The sequence below is a fragment of the Salvelinus fontinalis genome, chromosome 23 (assembly GCF_029448725.1).
Source record: "Salvelinus fontinalis isolate EN_2023a chromosome 23, ASM2944872v1, whole genome shotgun sequence".
Classification (NCBI taxonomy): domain Eukaryota; kingdom Metazoa; phylum Chordata; class Actinopteri; order Salmoniformes; family Salmonidae; genus Salvelinus; species Salvelinus fontinalis.
The window spans coordinates 36,577,182-36,592,505 of NC_074687.1; the positions used below are offsets into that span (position 1 = coordinate 36,577,182).

The window sequence follows — 15,324 nt, forward strand, 5'->3', positions numbered from 1 at the left end:
CAGCAGCACCGGAAACCCTGGTGGTTGCAGACACCCGTTTCCTGCCCGACGACAGATTGAGGACCTTGCAGTGCATTATATATCAGACGACTCTCATTAGTTTAACTTGGTGGAAAGAGTAGATAGTGAAGAGACTCTTTTCACAAATATGATCTTTGTATGTAGCATTCTTTTAGTACAAACAAAACTCAAAAAATCTGAAAATGAGTTTTATTTAACTAAAAACAGTTTAACTTGGTAGATTGCATTGTGATAAACCGGTATGAGACAGAGTCCTTCAATACAGCTTCTACCTTAAAGATATACTTCCATGGCATATTTGATATTCACTAGATAGCTGATAAAAATTGAAACCTCACACCCTGAAATTAGAAACAAACTCAGAAGACTTCTATGAGGAACAGATTAGGATCAGTATGTTACCTTCAATGGTCTCAGACTAGCCTTCCCAGATGAACATTTAATTTAGCACCTTAATTATGGATGTTATCGGGCGCTTAAGAGCACGTTTAAGCATGATCACTTTCAATGTCGTTTTATGATGAAAAGCCACTCAATTCCGTTTACAGTGCAGATAAGAGGGTATTACCAGCCCCACCACTGCCGCGCTGCAGCACACACAATCAAGCAGTGAGTGGAAACTACTGAGCACAACTGATCCCGAGAATTTCACAGTACATAAGTTTCAATCTGGGCTATGATGGAAGGCTACCGGACTGCAAAGTGAGATGGGAGCGACGCACACTATTACTGCATGTTATCCAAGCTCACACTGAGTGACTGGCACAACTATTTACACGTTTCAACAAAATGTGTAGGTCTATTTTATTTTCTGTCAATAGTTGAAATGACACTATATTTTACAACAAAAAAATATTTTGGAGCTTTGCTACAGTGATGTGTCACGATGTGCAGTACGTTAACCTAGTTTAGTCCTTTTCACATCCCTGAGATTGGTGGTGGTCTAGTGTAAAGCCTGTTCGGGCCCATTTATTTCTGGTCTACAGCTGCTGGGCCCAAAAGCAGTACAGTCTACTGTGAGTGTCTGATAGTAGGGTCATCTGAGAGGAAGGAAGGAGTCTAGGAAGCAGTAGGATCCATTAGAGAGGAGTCCTGCCACAGCCTCTCCTGCTCCCCTGGGCAACACTGTCGCCAAGGCCTTAGCTGTTTCATCTCAGGCATTTGCCTGGTCTGCCGCTTATCATGTCAGTATCGGAGAAAACCACAACCCCCACCCACACTACACACAGATGAGCCCCGATAAGCACTGACCTACCTCCCCCAGCAAACCCCTGTCCTCATCAACATAGACCCTGACCCCAGCCCCCCACACAGGAACAACAAGACAACTCCCTGTCCTCATCAACATAGACCCTGACCCCAGCTCCCCACACAGGAACAACAAGACAACTCCCTGTCCTCATCCACATAGACCCTGACCCCAGCCCCCCACACAGGAACAACAAGACAACCCCCTGTCCTCATCAACATAGACCCTGACCCCAGCCCCCCACACAGGAACAACAAGACAACTCCCTGTCCTCATCCACATAGACCCTGACCCCAGCCCCCCACACAGGAACAACAAGACAACCCCCTGTCCTCATCGACCCTGACCCCAGCCCCCCACACAGGAACAACAGGACAACTCCCTGTCCTCATCAACATAGACCCTGACCCCAGCTCCCCACACAGGAACAACAAGACAACCCCCTGTCCTCATCCACATAGACCCTGACCCCAGCCCCCCACACAGGAACAACAGGACAACTCCCTGTCCTCATCCACATAGACCCTGACCCCAGCCTCCCACACAGGAACAACAAGACAACCCCCTGTCCTCATCCACATAGACCCTGACCCCAGCCCCCCACACGGGAAAACTCCCTGTCCTCATCCACATCACATAGACCCTGACCCCAGCCCCTCACACAGGAACAACAGGACAACTCCCTGTCCTCATCCACATCACATAGACCTTGACCCCAGCCCCTCACACAGGAACAACAGGACAACTCCCTGTCCTCATCCACATCACATAGACCCTGACCCCAGCCCCCCACACAGGAACAACAAGACAACCCCCTGTCCTCATCCACATAGACCCTGACCCCAGCCCCCCACACAGGAACAACAAGACAACCCCCTGTCCTCATCCACATAGACCCTGACCCCAGCCCCCCACACAGGAACAACAAGACAACCCCCTGTCCTCATCCACATAGACCCTGACCCCAGCCCCCCACACAGGAACAACAAGACAACCCCCTGTCCTCATCCACATAGACCCTGACCCCAGCCCCCCACACAGGAACAACAGGACAACTCCCTGTCCTCATCCACATAGACCCTGACCCCAGCCCCCCACACAGGAACAACAAGACAACCCCCTGTCCTCATCCACATAGACCCTGACCCCAGCCCCCCACACAGGAACAACAAGACAACTCCCTGTCCTCATCCACATAGACCCTGACCCCAGCCCCCCACACAGGAACAACAAGACAACCCCCTGTCCTCATCCACATAGACCCTGACCCCAGCCCCCCACACAGGAACAACAGGACAACTCCCTGTCCTCATCAACATAGACTCTGACCCAAGCCCCCCACACAGGAACAACAAGACAACCCCCTGTCCTCATCCACATCGACCCTGACCCCAGCCCCCCACACAGGAACAACAGGACAACTCCCTATCCTCATCCACATCACTTAGACCCTGACCCCAGCCCCCCACACAGGAACAACAGGACAACTCCCTATCCTCATCCACATCACTTAGACCCTGACCCCAGCCCCCCACACAGGAACAACAGGACAACTCCCTGTCCTCATCCACATCACATAGACCCTGACCCCAGCCCCCCACACAGGAACAACAAGACAACCCCCTGTCCTCATCCACATAGACCCTGACCCCAGCCCCCCACACAGGAACAACAGGACAACTCCCTATCCTCATCCACATCACTTAGACCCTGACCCCAGCCCCCCACACAGGAACAACAGGACAACTCCCTGTCCTCATCCACATCACATAGACCCTGACCTCAGCCCCCCACACAGGAACAACAAGACAACCCCCTGTCCTCATCCACATCGACCCTGACCCCAGCCCCCCACACAGGAACAACAGGACAACCCCCTGTCCTCATCCACATAGACCCTGACCCCAGCCCCCCACACAGGAACAACAGGACAACTCCCTGTCCTCATCCACATCACATAGACCCTGACCTCAGCCCCCCACACAGGAACAACAGGACAACCCCCTGTCCTCATCCACATAGACCCTGACCCCAGCCCCCCACACAGGAACAACAGGACAACTCCCTGTCCTCATCCACATCACATAGACCCTGACCCCAGCCCCCCACACAGGAACAACAGGACAACTCCCTGTCCTCATCCACATCACATAGACCCTGACCTCAGCCCCTCACACAGGAACAACAGGACAACTCCCTGTCCGAGGCGAGCTATAGCCAGCTACACATAAATGTGGATAAAAGCTTTTGTATATAAACAGTTTAAATAAAGCATTACCTCTAATTGCCCTTTAGCCAGAGAAGAAAGCTACTGTAGGTATGCGATGCCATGCAGCCCATTCATGCCAACAGGGCACACTGCTGGGCCCAAACACCATTCACATCTCCACTGACCCCTAATTGCTTTATTTTGGGAGGTGATACCATCATGTCTTTGATGTCCAAATAAATGTAGAAAATTGAAGTTAATTGCTATATTTGTGCTGGGCGCTGATAGCGACTGTTGTTCCAGAGCGGAGCATAAACACTTCCCGACAATTAAACATCCCTCCGGACATGAGCACTCGGTACGCTTCTTTACAACTCTTTTTTCATCCTCCCTTTCTTTAGTGACAGCGTGCAGTGTTTGAGAGCGAGAGCGAGAGAGACAGCCGCTGGGGGATTTAAAAAAAAAAAGAAATACATAACGGGAAATGGAGGGAGAAAAAGGGTAAAGAAATCCTCCGTCGTCGCTGGAATTTTTTCAACACACACACTTTGCCTTAGAGTAGGGTTAGGGTTTCCCTGACAGAGTAGGCACAATAAAATGTAGGGGTCAGTGGTACTGAAACAAAGCAAGGCCGTTCCACTTGGGCTCTGGGACAATAGGAGTGACCCAATCCATTCTGCTCTGCTTTGAGCTTTATTTTACCCCTAAATGCCCAGATGCTGGGCCTTTCTTTGGGAGAAATTACTGTGGACACCTCCTTCACATTTTCCCTTTCTGTGCCATTTTCACTTCATAAAGCTGCAGTCAATGTGTTTTGTGTGTGGTGAGGAGGGCCCGACACATACTGTGGTGGTCTCGGTCGCCGTCTACATTGGCGGTTCAAGTAGTCCCAGGATTAGGCCTTTGTGTGCTGTGAAAAGGTAAGATAAGTCACTTATTTGAGCTCAGTCAAGCTGCTGATTTCCACACCCATTTTGGAAATAAGAGAAAGCTTTGAAATGCTCCCTCTCTCATATAAATCACTAGCATCCACCAAAAAGCAGCTGCCCTGCACTCTGCATGCCCTCACATACAGAATATACAAATCAGCCCTTTTCTCTCTCTCGCTCTGTCACTCACACACACACACACACACACACACACACACACACACACACACACACACACACACACCAACCCATCAACAAACAAATGAGCATTTTCGTAGAAACAGGAAGGAAACCACAATGCATGTTCCACAATAACAAAATAGCAACCGCATTGTCAAAGCCATCATTTGGTATCATCCTCCTCCTGATCAGAGTTGTTGGTGCGGTCTCAGGGCAAAGCCTAGTAGACTAGGGTGTGTGTGTGTGTGTGTGTGCGCGCGCTACAGGTTCCCAGGCTCATAGCAGTGGTTGTCCAGCTTGGCTGAGTCAGGAGAGATGCCAGACCAGTGCCATGGGAGACCAGACCACACACACAGAGACTGGGATCTTTTCACAGGTGGCCAGTGCCTACCCTCCATCACATGACTATGAGTGGTACCGCTAGGTGTCAGAGTCACAACTACCCCCCTTCCTAATGCACAAAAAAGACAGACACACACGCTCTAAATTAAAGTGTAGTTGACAACCCAAGTTAGTTTGCTGAATATTGTCAGCCTCTCACCTTTGTCTCACTCATGTTTTTCCACCATATGCAGCAAGACAATGGTCCTGTCAGATAACAATGTTTAATAGGAATTTATGATAGATAGATAGATCTATCTATTTACACACACACACACCTAGTGTTTCTCTGACTAATCAGGTATGTCTGGTGCCTGGAGCCAGTGCATTCTTCACTTCCTCTGTCACCCGGCTGGTAAAGGCACCAGAGAAAGGCAGTGAAACCCCATCTCACACAGCACTCACGGCTATGTCAGCAGTTCTCATATCCCACAAAACCAGAGAAGAGGCCCACCACACAATGTGCCACAATATACAGTGATCACTGATCCACCCGTCAGTGTTTTCAAACAATGGCCATCCTCCTCTGCCCTGTGTGCGTTCAAAGTGCTTCTGGTACACCCAGACTGTTCTCCTCCCTCCTCCAGACCACCGATGTTTTACTGCTGTAATTTATGACTGGTGGCTGCATTGGCCTCTGCTTGTTACTAACTGGTGAGACCGGGGTCAGCCCCACTCAAACTAAAAGGTCACCAGAAAACTAATTGGAATATTTCGTTCAAAATCCCCCCAAAGCAACGCAAAATGTAGGGATAGGTCCAAACAGACTTGGTCGCTTACCCAGATTCTACTGACAAACTACATTTTAACTGATGGCCAATGAATGTAGGCAGGGACCCCACAGTTAGTGCTGTGACTTGGGCAAGAGCCTTCACAAGGGATGGGTCCATTCAGAGCCTCCTGTATTGTCCTGCCACCCTCTCCTGCCCCCTAACTCAAAGCACAGGCAACCCAGGATTTAAAGGTCAAGTCCACACAAAGGCCGGCCGTCTACACTGCCTGAGGTGCTTTTAATTGACATTTCTGCCTTTGTCCAAATAACATAAAGGGAAGAGAAAATGACACTTTTTTCAATATACTAAATTGCGGCTAAATGAGACCCGTGAAAAAAATATGGCTTTGGAATGGAACTGAGTTCCCCAAGTTGAGGGAATCCCCTTGTTAGGAAATGTATGGGGGAGTGTTGATGGCTGTGAAGTGCTCACTCCACCATAAAGGGCCCAGCTCTGATGCAAATCCCCACACAGAGGCAGCCTCTCCCCACAGAGGGAGATAAACCACTTAGGCCATTGTTTATGGAGTTTACCTTTATTACCCCTGACAACCATTTAAACAATGACTGTGGGGAAATGTCCCTCCGAGAATGAGCAACAATGGTCAGGATCAGCAGCTTTTCTGTCCGGCTAATACTTTGATAAAATCTTCCTTCCTGAAAGCATTAAAGAGTGCTCCATAAAAAGGCACCTGCAAACAAGAGCAGAAAGAGCTGGCTAACAAAAGCACTTGTCCAACATTACAAAATAAAATCACGTGTAAAAACATGGTTCAGACACATGTATTACATAATTCCATGCATCACTTGAAACATTTCACAAGTAAAAAAAATAAATATATATTTTTACATTTTAAATGTTCATGTGGTTTTGGTTAAATGTTCAGACATGGTTTTTGGACATGTGAGATGTTTCACATTAATTTTTCACATGAGCAAATCACATGAGACAAATGTCATGGGAAAACCATGAAAAACTCATTTGAAACGTCACACGTCAAACCGCCTGTCTGACTCATGAAAAATGACTCAGACATTTCACATGTGTGATTTTGTAACTGCTGGGATTCACACCTGGGTTTCCCACGGGAGATGCTGACGTCTTGACCACTGAACCAAGAGGTCCAACACTAATGTTGAAGTCACAGGCGGGGCTACCTCATCATGTGACCATGAGCAATCATGACCTACTCATGTCCACTACACTTTCACGTGTGCATTTTCATATCGGAAAGTCAACTTGGGCTGTCAAATGATTTATAAAAAAATGTAATTGAGTTTATTGCAGGATTTGGTGTGATTAAAACGCAAATTCATAATTTGCTCAAATTGAGCTGAAATGTAAGATTTTTTTTTTATATACAAAAAGCACTGCAAGAATATTGCTGCCTAGATTTTGTACAAAGTAACGGTTTGCAAAATCAGGTAAATTGATAAAACACACGTCAAAGTAAACTTATTTTGACATCACATTTTTTTTTACCTGAATAGATTATGTATTTTGGATGTTGTTTTTTTTAACTCTGACAGTGCTAAATTCTAAAACGGATAAATAAGGAGACAAGCAGCAATAGTTTCTGTTCTTGTCACTGGGCTTCTTCCAACGGTCACTGACCAACGTATGAAGAAGAGAGGTGTGTGCCTGCAACAGTAACTCTCTGAATTGATAGCTCAGACACCAGAAAAAATCATTTTAAACACACTATTATTAGGCTAAGTTACCTTAATACAGAATTTGCAATTCCATACTGTGTGGAAATATAGCTTCATCAACACGTTAACACCATAATTTCACATGTAAGGAGAAAACAATTTCACCACCTCATGTGAACTTGCAATTCCACATGTGAAAGTTAGATTTTCATATGATTTATTTTTTTCACATGTAAAGCTGCATATGTGATTTTCACATGAACGTTTAAATGTGAAACCATTAATTTTGCATGTGCAACTCACGTAAAAAAGTGGTGGTAACAGTTGAACTCTAAATTTAATACATATGAAAATATGGTTTCATGTGAAATATAAGGTCAACATGTGAAAACAGCTATTTCACATGTAAAACAGATGCAAAATAAAAACACATGCCAAATTTTTGCAAGGGAAATTATGCCATCTTTGTCACTCACACAATGAGCCCCTATTTATCTTGCAGTATAAGATCACATTGTGTATGCATAGTACCAGCAAGGTATCTGGCTAGGCGCCAATATTAGATTTGACCAGGTAGTTCAAATCAACAAAAGCCTAGTTCTAACATGGGTTGCCTAGGCTACACATTCTCACAGCAAACCAAAGAACAAATTACAATAATTAAAAGATAGTGTATGTTATTTGCGCATTGTTAAACTTCTGTTGTGTTTCTACAATAAGAGATGGCTAAACATGAAGATATAGTGTATGTGCAACACAAACACAAGCCTCTGTTCTGTCATGACCTAGTCTAGCTTTAACAGTTTATCAGTTGGTGCTACTGGCCTTCCGCAACACTATTCTTTTACTCTGCCCATTATCCACCTTATTATTAAAAATGGGGGAACTATGGTGGACAAAAAGCCTTTGTGCTTATGATCTTTTGTGCTTTCACCAGTTAAGATGGCTTTTGTCTCCTGTGAGATGGGTATCTGCCACAAACATCACTCATGCATTGTGGAGGAGGGATTCATTTTCAGCCCAGCTTTGTTCCTTTCTTTGGCCCTAACCAAGGAGCCATGCCTGCTGCTCTACATTGGATTGTGCGGCGAACATTCCCTCTTTTGTGGTGCTAGGTGCATGAGCTGGCTCATCTTCGCGGGCCTTTCTTTCCTGGGAGATGATTATTGCGCTGCTGTGTGGTGGCGTTGGGTAACTTTACCTGGCTATGCGTCAGGGTGGGCTCTGGCTACCAGGCCTGCAGTGGACTAGCAGCCAGGAGAGGATGCTAGAGGACAGTCTCCTTTTCAACTGACCTGTCTCATTCCTCGTCCACTGTTCCCTTCCAGCACCTCTCCGTCCATCCAGCCACATATTACATGGCTGCTACTCACACTCCCTTTCTTTGCCACTCCAGAGATCCTCCTACCTTCTCCTTCCTACTCTCCCACCGCCTCCACATCTTCCTGTTGTAGCCACTATTTCCTCTGTGGCACCTTTCTTTCTCTCTCTCAATCACTCTGCTAGTCTCCTGACACGTTCCCTGGCGACGCGGCCTGTGTTGTGGCACCGCCAGGCGGCCGTGGCCACACCCTCTGCCTATGTGCAGACACTTTTATTAAATCTGTGCGGGCGCTGGGCCGCACTGGCGGGTAATCCTACAGTAATTGTTTCCAGATTAGGGGACCCGGACCACAAAGCAGGACTAGCCAGGCATGAAATGGCCTCCCCGTGCAGTAGTAGAGAGGCAGGCAGTAGGAACCTAGTGAGGTGAGACTCACCTGGATAAAGTCCACAAAGGTCCAGGGCATCAGGGAGTCCAAGTAACCAATGTCCTTAGAGAACCTGTTGAGGATTCTTCCTGGGTCACAACAGGTGATGGAGCACAGAGGTTACATATTAGACATGTGGACCAAAGAGTATTCTGCACCATGTGTGTACTGTCAAGTAGTAGCCTCTAGTTTCACTATGCTGTGTGATGTTGATTAGCATTAGCTTTCAAAAAAAAAAGAAGAAAAAAGACAAATTGTTGTGATTGAGTTTCATGTCAGTTAAACCTTAGGAAAGCTTGATGTGGCATTGTCTAATACTTACAGTAGTATGAATTCTATTCACAGGGAGGTGTGCAAACACATGACTCATTTCGACTTCTGTTGAATCACACCATTAAGTCAGCTTGTCGTACATTGGGAGGAACAAAACGACATTATATTTCTAATCCACTGACTAATTTGTTCGCAGACTTTGCACACAATGTAAAGACGTTACTCAATGTTTTAGATTCATTTTGCAACAGTCGGTTGCTGCTTCTATTGAAATTAAATCTGTTACCTAGGTGGCCTCGATATTAATATAATGATGTATACACCTTGAGAGGGCGATATCAGATGGACAAATAGAGACTTATCTAAATTAAACAATGAATCATTATTTGGTCTGGGTTGCATAAAGCCTGTCCTACTCTAAACTGAATACGTTGGGGACCCTTTTGTTTGGGAACAAAGGGGAGACCGAACCGCCGTACCTGCCTTTCTGTCCTGACTGCCAGAGTCAATGACGTTAATTGAGTTGCGTCCAATCTGCTCAGGTGTTCATTATTCTTGAGCAGGAGGGAGCGGGCCTCTGCAGGTGTTCCTGCCGCCCTTTATTATGCGTCCTTTACAAACTTTGCTCCCCAGCCTGATCCCCGAGCACATAAGATTACACTCCAGCTGCATTCACACAAACACGCACACAAGCACACACAGTTTACTGTAAGGCCCAGTCATAGCTAATCCCAAAGCCATGGGCAGAGAGGCTGGCAGGACAGAAAGGAGAGCTTCTCATATCTCTTGGCTTGGAGAAAGGATACTTCAGATTGGACCGTGTGGCCGGATGCTGTTCAGCACCATGTAGGGTCACTTAAATAGGCTGAAGGACACTAACAGACTGCACGTTGATCGTGATCCCCTTCACTTCAAGATAAGAGTCAGAATGACTCACCTTAACAACCCACTCACAATATGTCAGGCCACCACTAGGGCTGTGGCGGTCACAACATTTCATCAGCCGGTGATCGTCAAGCAAATAACTGTCGGTCTCACGGTAACTGACCATTCATTAACATAAACACATGTAGCATCTCCTAGCTTCCACACATAGCCTACAAGCCATTTTAGAAAGTCTAATAAATCCATGTAATACAGCCTCTACATTCACAAATCCATTATTTTAGACAGGTCTAAAGAAGCATGATATGAAGAACCTTTTCAGAAGTATTCTATTTCAGAAGAAAATAATAGCATACTCTGAGATGTCCTTATGTTAGGTCCTGAAGTGGCTATGCCAAGCGGCTAATTCATTTAGCAGACAAGATTAGCTTATAATTCCGTGGCATTATTTTATAGTATGAAGATTGAACAAAGCTGAATAAAATCTAAATATTTTCTCCAAACGATTTGAGCGAGTCCGCATGTGGCTATTCTGTGTCGAGCGGTTAACCAAGAAATAGGTACTCCTATACGCTGAATTGTTGTTGGCTATATGTTTATTTTTAAGACATTGTAAGGCTGCATGAGACTAAAGATGATTTGAAAAAAGTTGTTTGAAAGTCATGAGCTCTGCTTTGTTTTTTTTGAGCAGGCTGTACACACGCCAATGGTCTCTCATTCACAATTTGACAAGCACATAATGCCTCAAATTTCATGGTGGCATTCCCTTTGTGACCGTAATGCACCCTAAAAGAAAATCCATGCCTTTTGCGGTCCAGAATGCTGTGTTGTGCCCTTCTCCTGGAGTGTGCAGCGCAATCCAAAGCGTCTCTCTCACACGGCTCTCTGTCAGGTGATTGGTTCTCTCACAGGCTACAAGTTAAGACCGACACATCGGGGACGCAACTGCACACGTCCTTATCCAATTCTGAGGTGAATATTGAAGAAATTGGAAGAACTGTTCACATTTACTTTGTCAGCCAACAAGATGAGTAGTCCTAACCAACAGCTAAACCACTAGCCTATGTCAATCTACTATCCCCCATAGTACAAAAGTCAACCTATTCTATGCAAGAAAGAAATATTCCAAACATAGTCTGGGACAGTTGTGGTATGCAATTAGTCCCAGATTAATACAACCACTAGCATCAAAACAGTTTTTATGCAATGTGGCTGACGCAACAGATCAGAACGTTTGTCTTAAAATGTTGATTAGGGTATTTCTTCACATTATAAGCGCAGCAATGCACACATGGTAGTACAGTATAACCGCAAATGTTTCATTAGTGGAAAACACCATTATCAAAAGTGAACGCAAATGCAATTATGCATGTAATACTTTTATTATAAAGGTGCATTTTTATGGTGAAAATTTTCTTCCCCAAACTTGAAATTCACCCGCTGTATATATATATATATACATACATACACACACACACACACACGTTAGCCTCTACACCCCTTGTAAAGCGGATTAATGTGCTTAATTTTAAAGAAGTTATTTGGCCACATTAGTTGAGATATAAACCTTATTAAAACATATAGGACTATGGGCTAGGCTACATGAGGTGTGATATAAACCTTATTAAAACATATAGGCCTATGGGCTACGCTACATGAGGTGTGATACAAACCTTATTAAAACATATAGGCCTATGGGCTAGGCTACATGAGGTGTGCGACTATGATTTGAACAAGTCACAATAAAAAAGGCATTGTTTCTTATGCTGGGCACCATTCACTAGTGATAGGCTAATATTGTCAACCATCAGACTATTCTTGATTTAATCTTCACATATGCTAAATAATATATGTGTGACATTTGTTTCGATTTAGAATGGACCATTATCATGCACCTGTATCGAAACGGGGGCAGCTGGAAAAAAATACATGTCATCTATGCACTTAAAATAGCGAATGGGGGACGCTTTTCCCCCTGGTATATTTTCATGCCAGCCAGGTAGGCTATACTCCAGTTTGCAAGTTTGGTAGGCCACTAATGACCAGCAGCAGCATCAGAGCTTGGAGATGTCTAATTACCGTGACTAAACGGTCATGTGGAATTTGACTGCCATCATGACTTGTGACCGCCGGTGTGGCGGTAATACAGTCACCGCAACAGCCCGTGTAGTAGTATCTGGTTCATAAATGGAGTACGCTAGGCAGGCCTCTAGTATTCAGGGCCTCGGCTCCCTGTAGTGAGCTTCATTCTCTAAAAACACACTGCCATCTCAGTTAGAGCAGCCAGGAGGGAACTAGCTGACTATAGGAAGGCAGGAGGAATGGAGGGGAGGTTTGGCGGGATGTGGAGGTGACCTAAAAGTTGTCTCGGCGGCTCCCAGAGGGTCCCATGGTGGTGGGCCTGTAATCACTACTCTCCACGGACGTAAGCAGCTTACAGCTTTATCCAAAACCACCGCTGCCGCTCCCCGCTCCCGCCTAAAAACATGCATGCAGACGAGGCCAGGGCTTTTCATAACAGCCATTGCATAAACTCAGCCGGAGCATTATTCCCCCTTACAACCCAGCAATGCTTCCAAATCAGCGCTGATTCAAAGTCAAGTGGCGTAAGCATGTTGTACACTTGGAGGCAGACTAATCTTATTCACAGTGTGAGTGGCCCTTTAGCATGCAGACTTCCTGAGGGGAGGGCTCAAGCCAAGGGGGAAGTAACGCGCCTGACTGTTATTTTCCTAGTCTCTCCGCTTTCTTCTGGAAACAGGAGGGGGGTGAATTATTTGTCAAACTGTGTTTGTGGAAGAGCCTATAATACATGTATAATGTTACTGTCTAAGCCATAGATGACCTAAATCCATGTGAATCCAGCAAACAAAGCGTACAGAAAAAGGATACATTACCCCGAGTTACATCATACCATGGTTTCAGGGGGTACACGCCAGAGAGCATCACAGAGCAAATCAGCTGTTTTACTAGCAGCTCGCCTTTTCAACTGTGATACAGTTGACATCCCTCCACAAACTATCGGTAAGATCCATTTCAGGGATACAGTTACACAAAGACATTCAGTGCATGGAAATGCCTATGAGGTAAGACAGGTCCGGAACAATAGCGTCAATCACGACTGGTTGCTGTCAACAATATCACCTATTGTGTGGTGGAGGGGGATAGACATTTCAGGATATCAGCAGCATTAATATCAAACCATTTCTCATGGCGTTAGTCTCCAGGGGTGATTTGCACCCCTTTTTTGGGGGAGGGGGCTGGCGAAATGTCAGGCCTTTCCAACCGAGGTAGCGGCCCCTTGGGTGGAGACATTAGGCGGGCAGGGCTCTCCGATCAGAGTTGAAGCAGTGGAACAGTGGGGTCTGGAGCTGGAGCAGGGCGTGTGGCAAATCGCTGTTCCCTGTAAACATCTAGATAAGGGGGCCACTATGAGCCACTCCATGTGTGGGCCCCGCTGCTGTTGGGCCGGCCTTTCACTGAGGCGGAAGCGATAATGCAGGGGAATTGGGGAGCGGGCTGACTGCTGCTGGGGCTGGAGGCTGCTGAGGTGGTGGGCTACAACTCACCTGAACTCTTGCGAAGGCCCAGAGGCCTGGGCCGCCTCCCCACCCCACCGCCGGCACCTTGCTGCCAATACTAATACATTCTAAATCCATTCTCTCCGCTCACACCGCCAGGGTCCTGCAATCTCCTCCACTTCCCTTTCATGCAATTAAATAGTGGAAGTGGTGAGCGAAGGGGAGCTATATCAGCCACACTGCACACACACACACGGCTCCATCTCCACATTCAATTTGCACACTCCGATATCATCGTCCTCTCTGCAGCACTTTCACCACTTCTCTCATACACCGATACTGGAGCCACAAATATAGACATTAAAAACATTGCCTCCGTAGACACAATTAGATTGTCCCGTCGTTATATAGACATTGTATTGACGTTTCCCTGTGTCAACAGACACTGACACCTGGCGCTGAGGTGAACTATCTTGGCTGATAAGTGAGGGGTTAAAAGGGGAGTGTGTGTGTATTTAAATTAGTGTGTGCGCGTGTTGCCTGAATGCATGTATGTGTGAGTGATGACCGTTGGTACTTCACTATGGAACTGTGCTGATCGGGTGGGGGGGGGGTTAGCCCACTCAACTACACTAAATGAAAGGGATCAACATCAGCTCAACACATCCACTGCTCTATGATGCTGCTTTCAATGGAACAGATTGGTTGAGCAGTGATTTAAAAAAATAATAATCACAAAACACGTTCATAAGTATCATATTGAAAAACAAAACTAGCGTGTTATATCTGGACGTTGGGTGAAAGTTCACATGTCGTTTTATGCATCATAACCAACTAAATCTATCGAGACATCATAAGATTGTCAATAAATCCAGTAACTTTGTATAATACGAAAAAAAGCCTACCAAGTCATTTAGCCAAACAGTATTGCGGAGCTACAATAGCTATCCATCAATCATAATCCGCCATTGATTAGTTCAATTGTTGTACAAACCACATCTATCGCAAGACAGACGTCTGTGCAGTGGTAATGGTTAACTCCCAGTAAGACTGTATGTCAGCCAACAACTTATCAAACACAGGGCCTGTTCAGCAGCAGCACACATCACTTACAAGTGTAAACAGTTGTCAAATCCTTAACAACACGTGCATCACTCACACTTTGTTGGCAACACAAGGGAAAGTCACACAGATCAAGTCTGGGAGAAAAAACAACAGCGAGAGACAGTAATACCAGCGTTGACAATACCCCTGATGACAATAGCTCTGTCTATCATCTGTTCTATTAATTCAAGGGGAGTACCTGCTTCACAATTACAGCATGAGAAAAGTACAGCCTGATTCAGAAGACTTCATAACAGAAAGACAAACCTTAGAAATGACATTCAAAAAGGCAGAGATATGTTGTTGTGGTTTGATAGGTTGTCAATAACATTTTTTTTTGGGGGGGGGGGCACAAGACCACAGGAGAACCTATATACCTATATACTAATAGAAAAA

At 45.7% G+C, this 15,324-nt stretch overlaps 1 protein-coding gene across 2 annotated transcripts in view; it reads right to left on the bottom strand.

The window, feature by feature from the left end:
• LOC129821217 (ATP-binding cassette sub-family C member 4-like) overlaps positions 1-15,324 on the bottom strand; it is a 51,712-nt gene that overhangs the window by 18,352 nt on the left and 18,036 nt on the right. For both annotated transcript variants that reach the window (XM_055878601.1, XM_055878600.1), the window contains one exon: positions 9,155-9,234. In XM_055878601.1, coding sequence (XP_055734576.1) covers positions 9,155-9,234 — 80 coding nt within the window. The remainder of the gene's footprint in view (positions 1-9,154; positions 9,235-15,324) is intronic.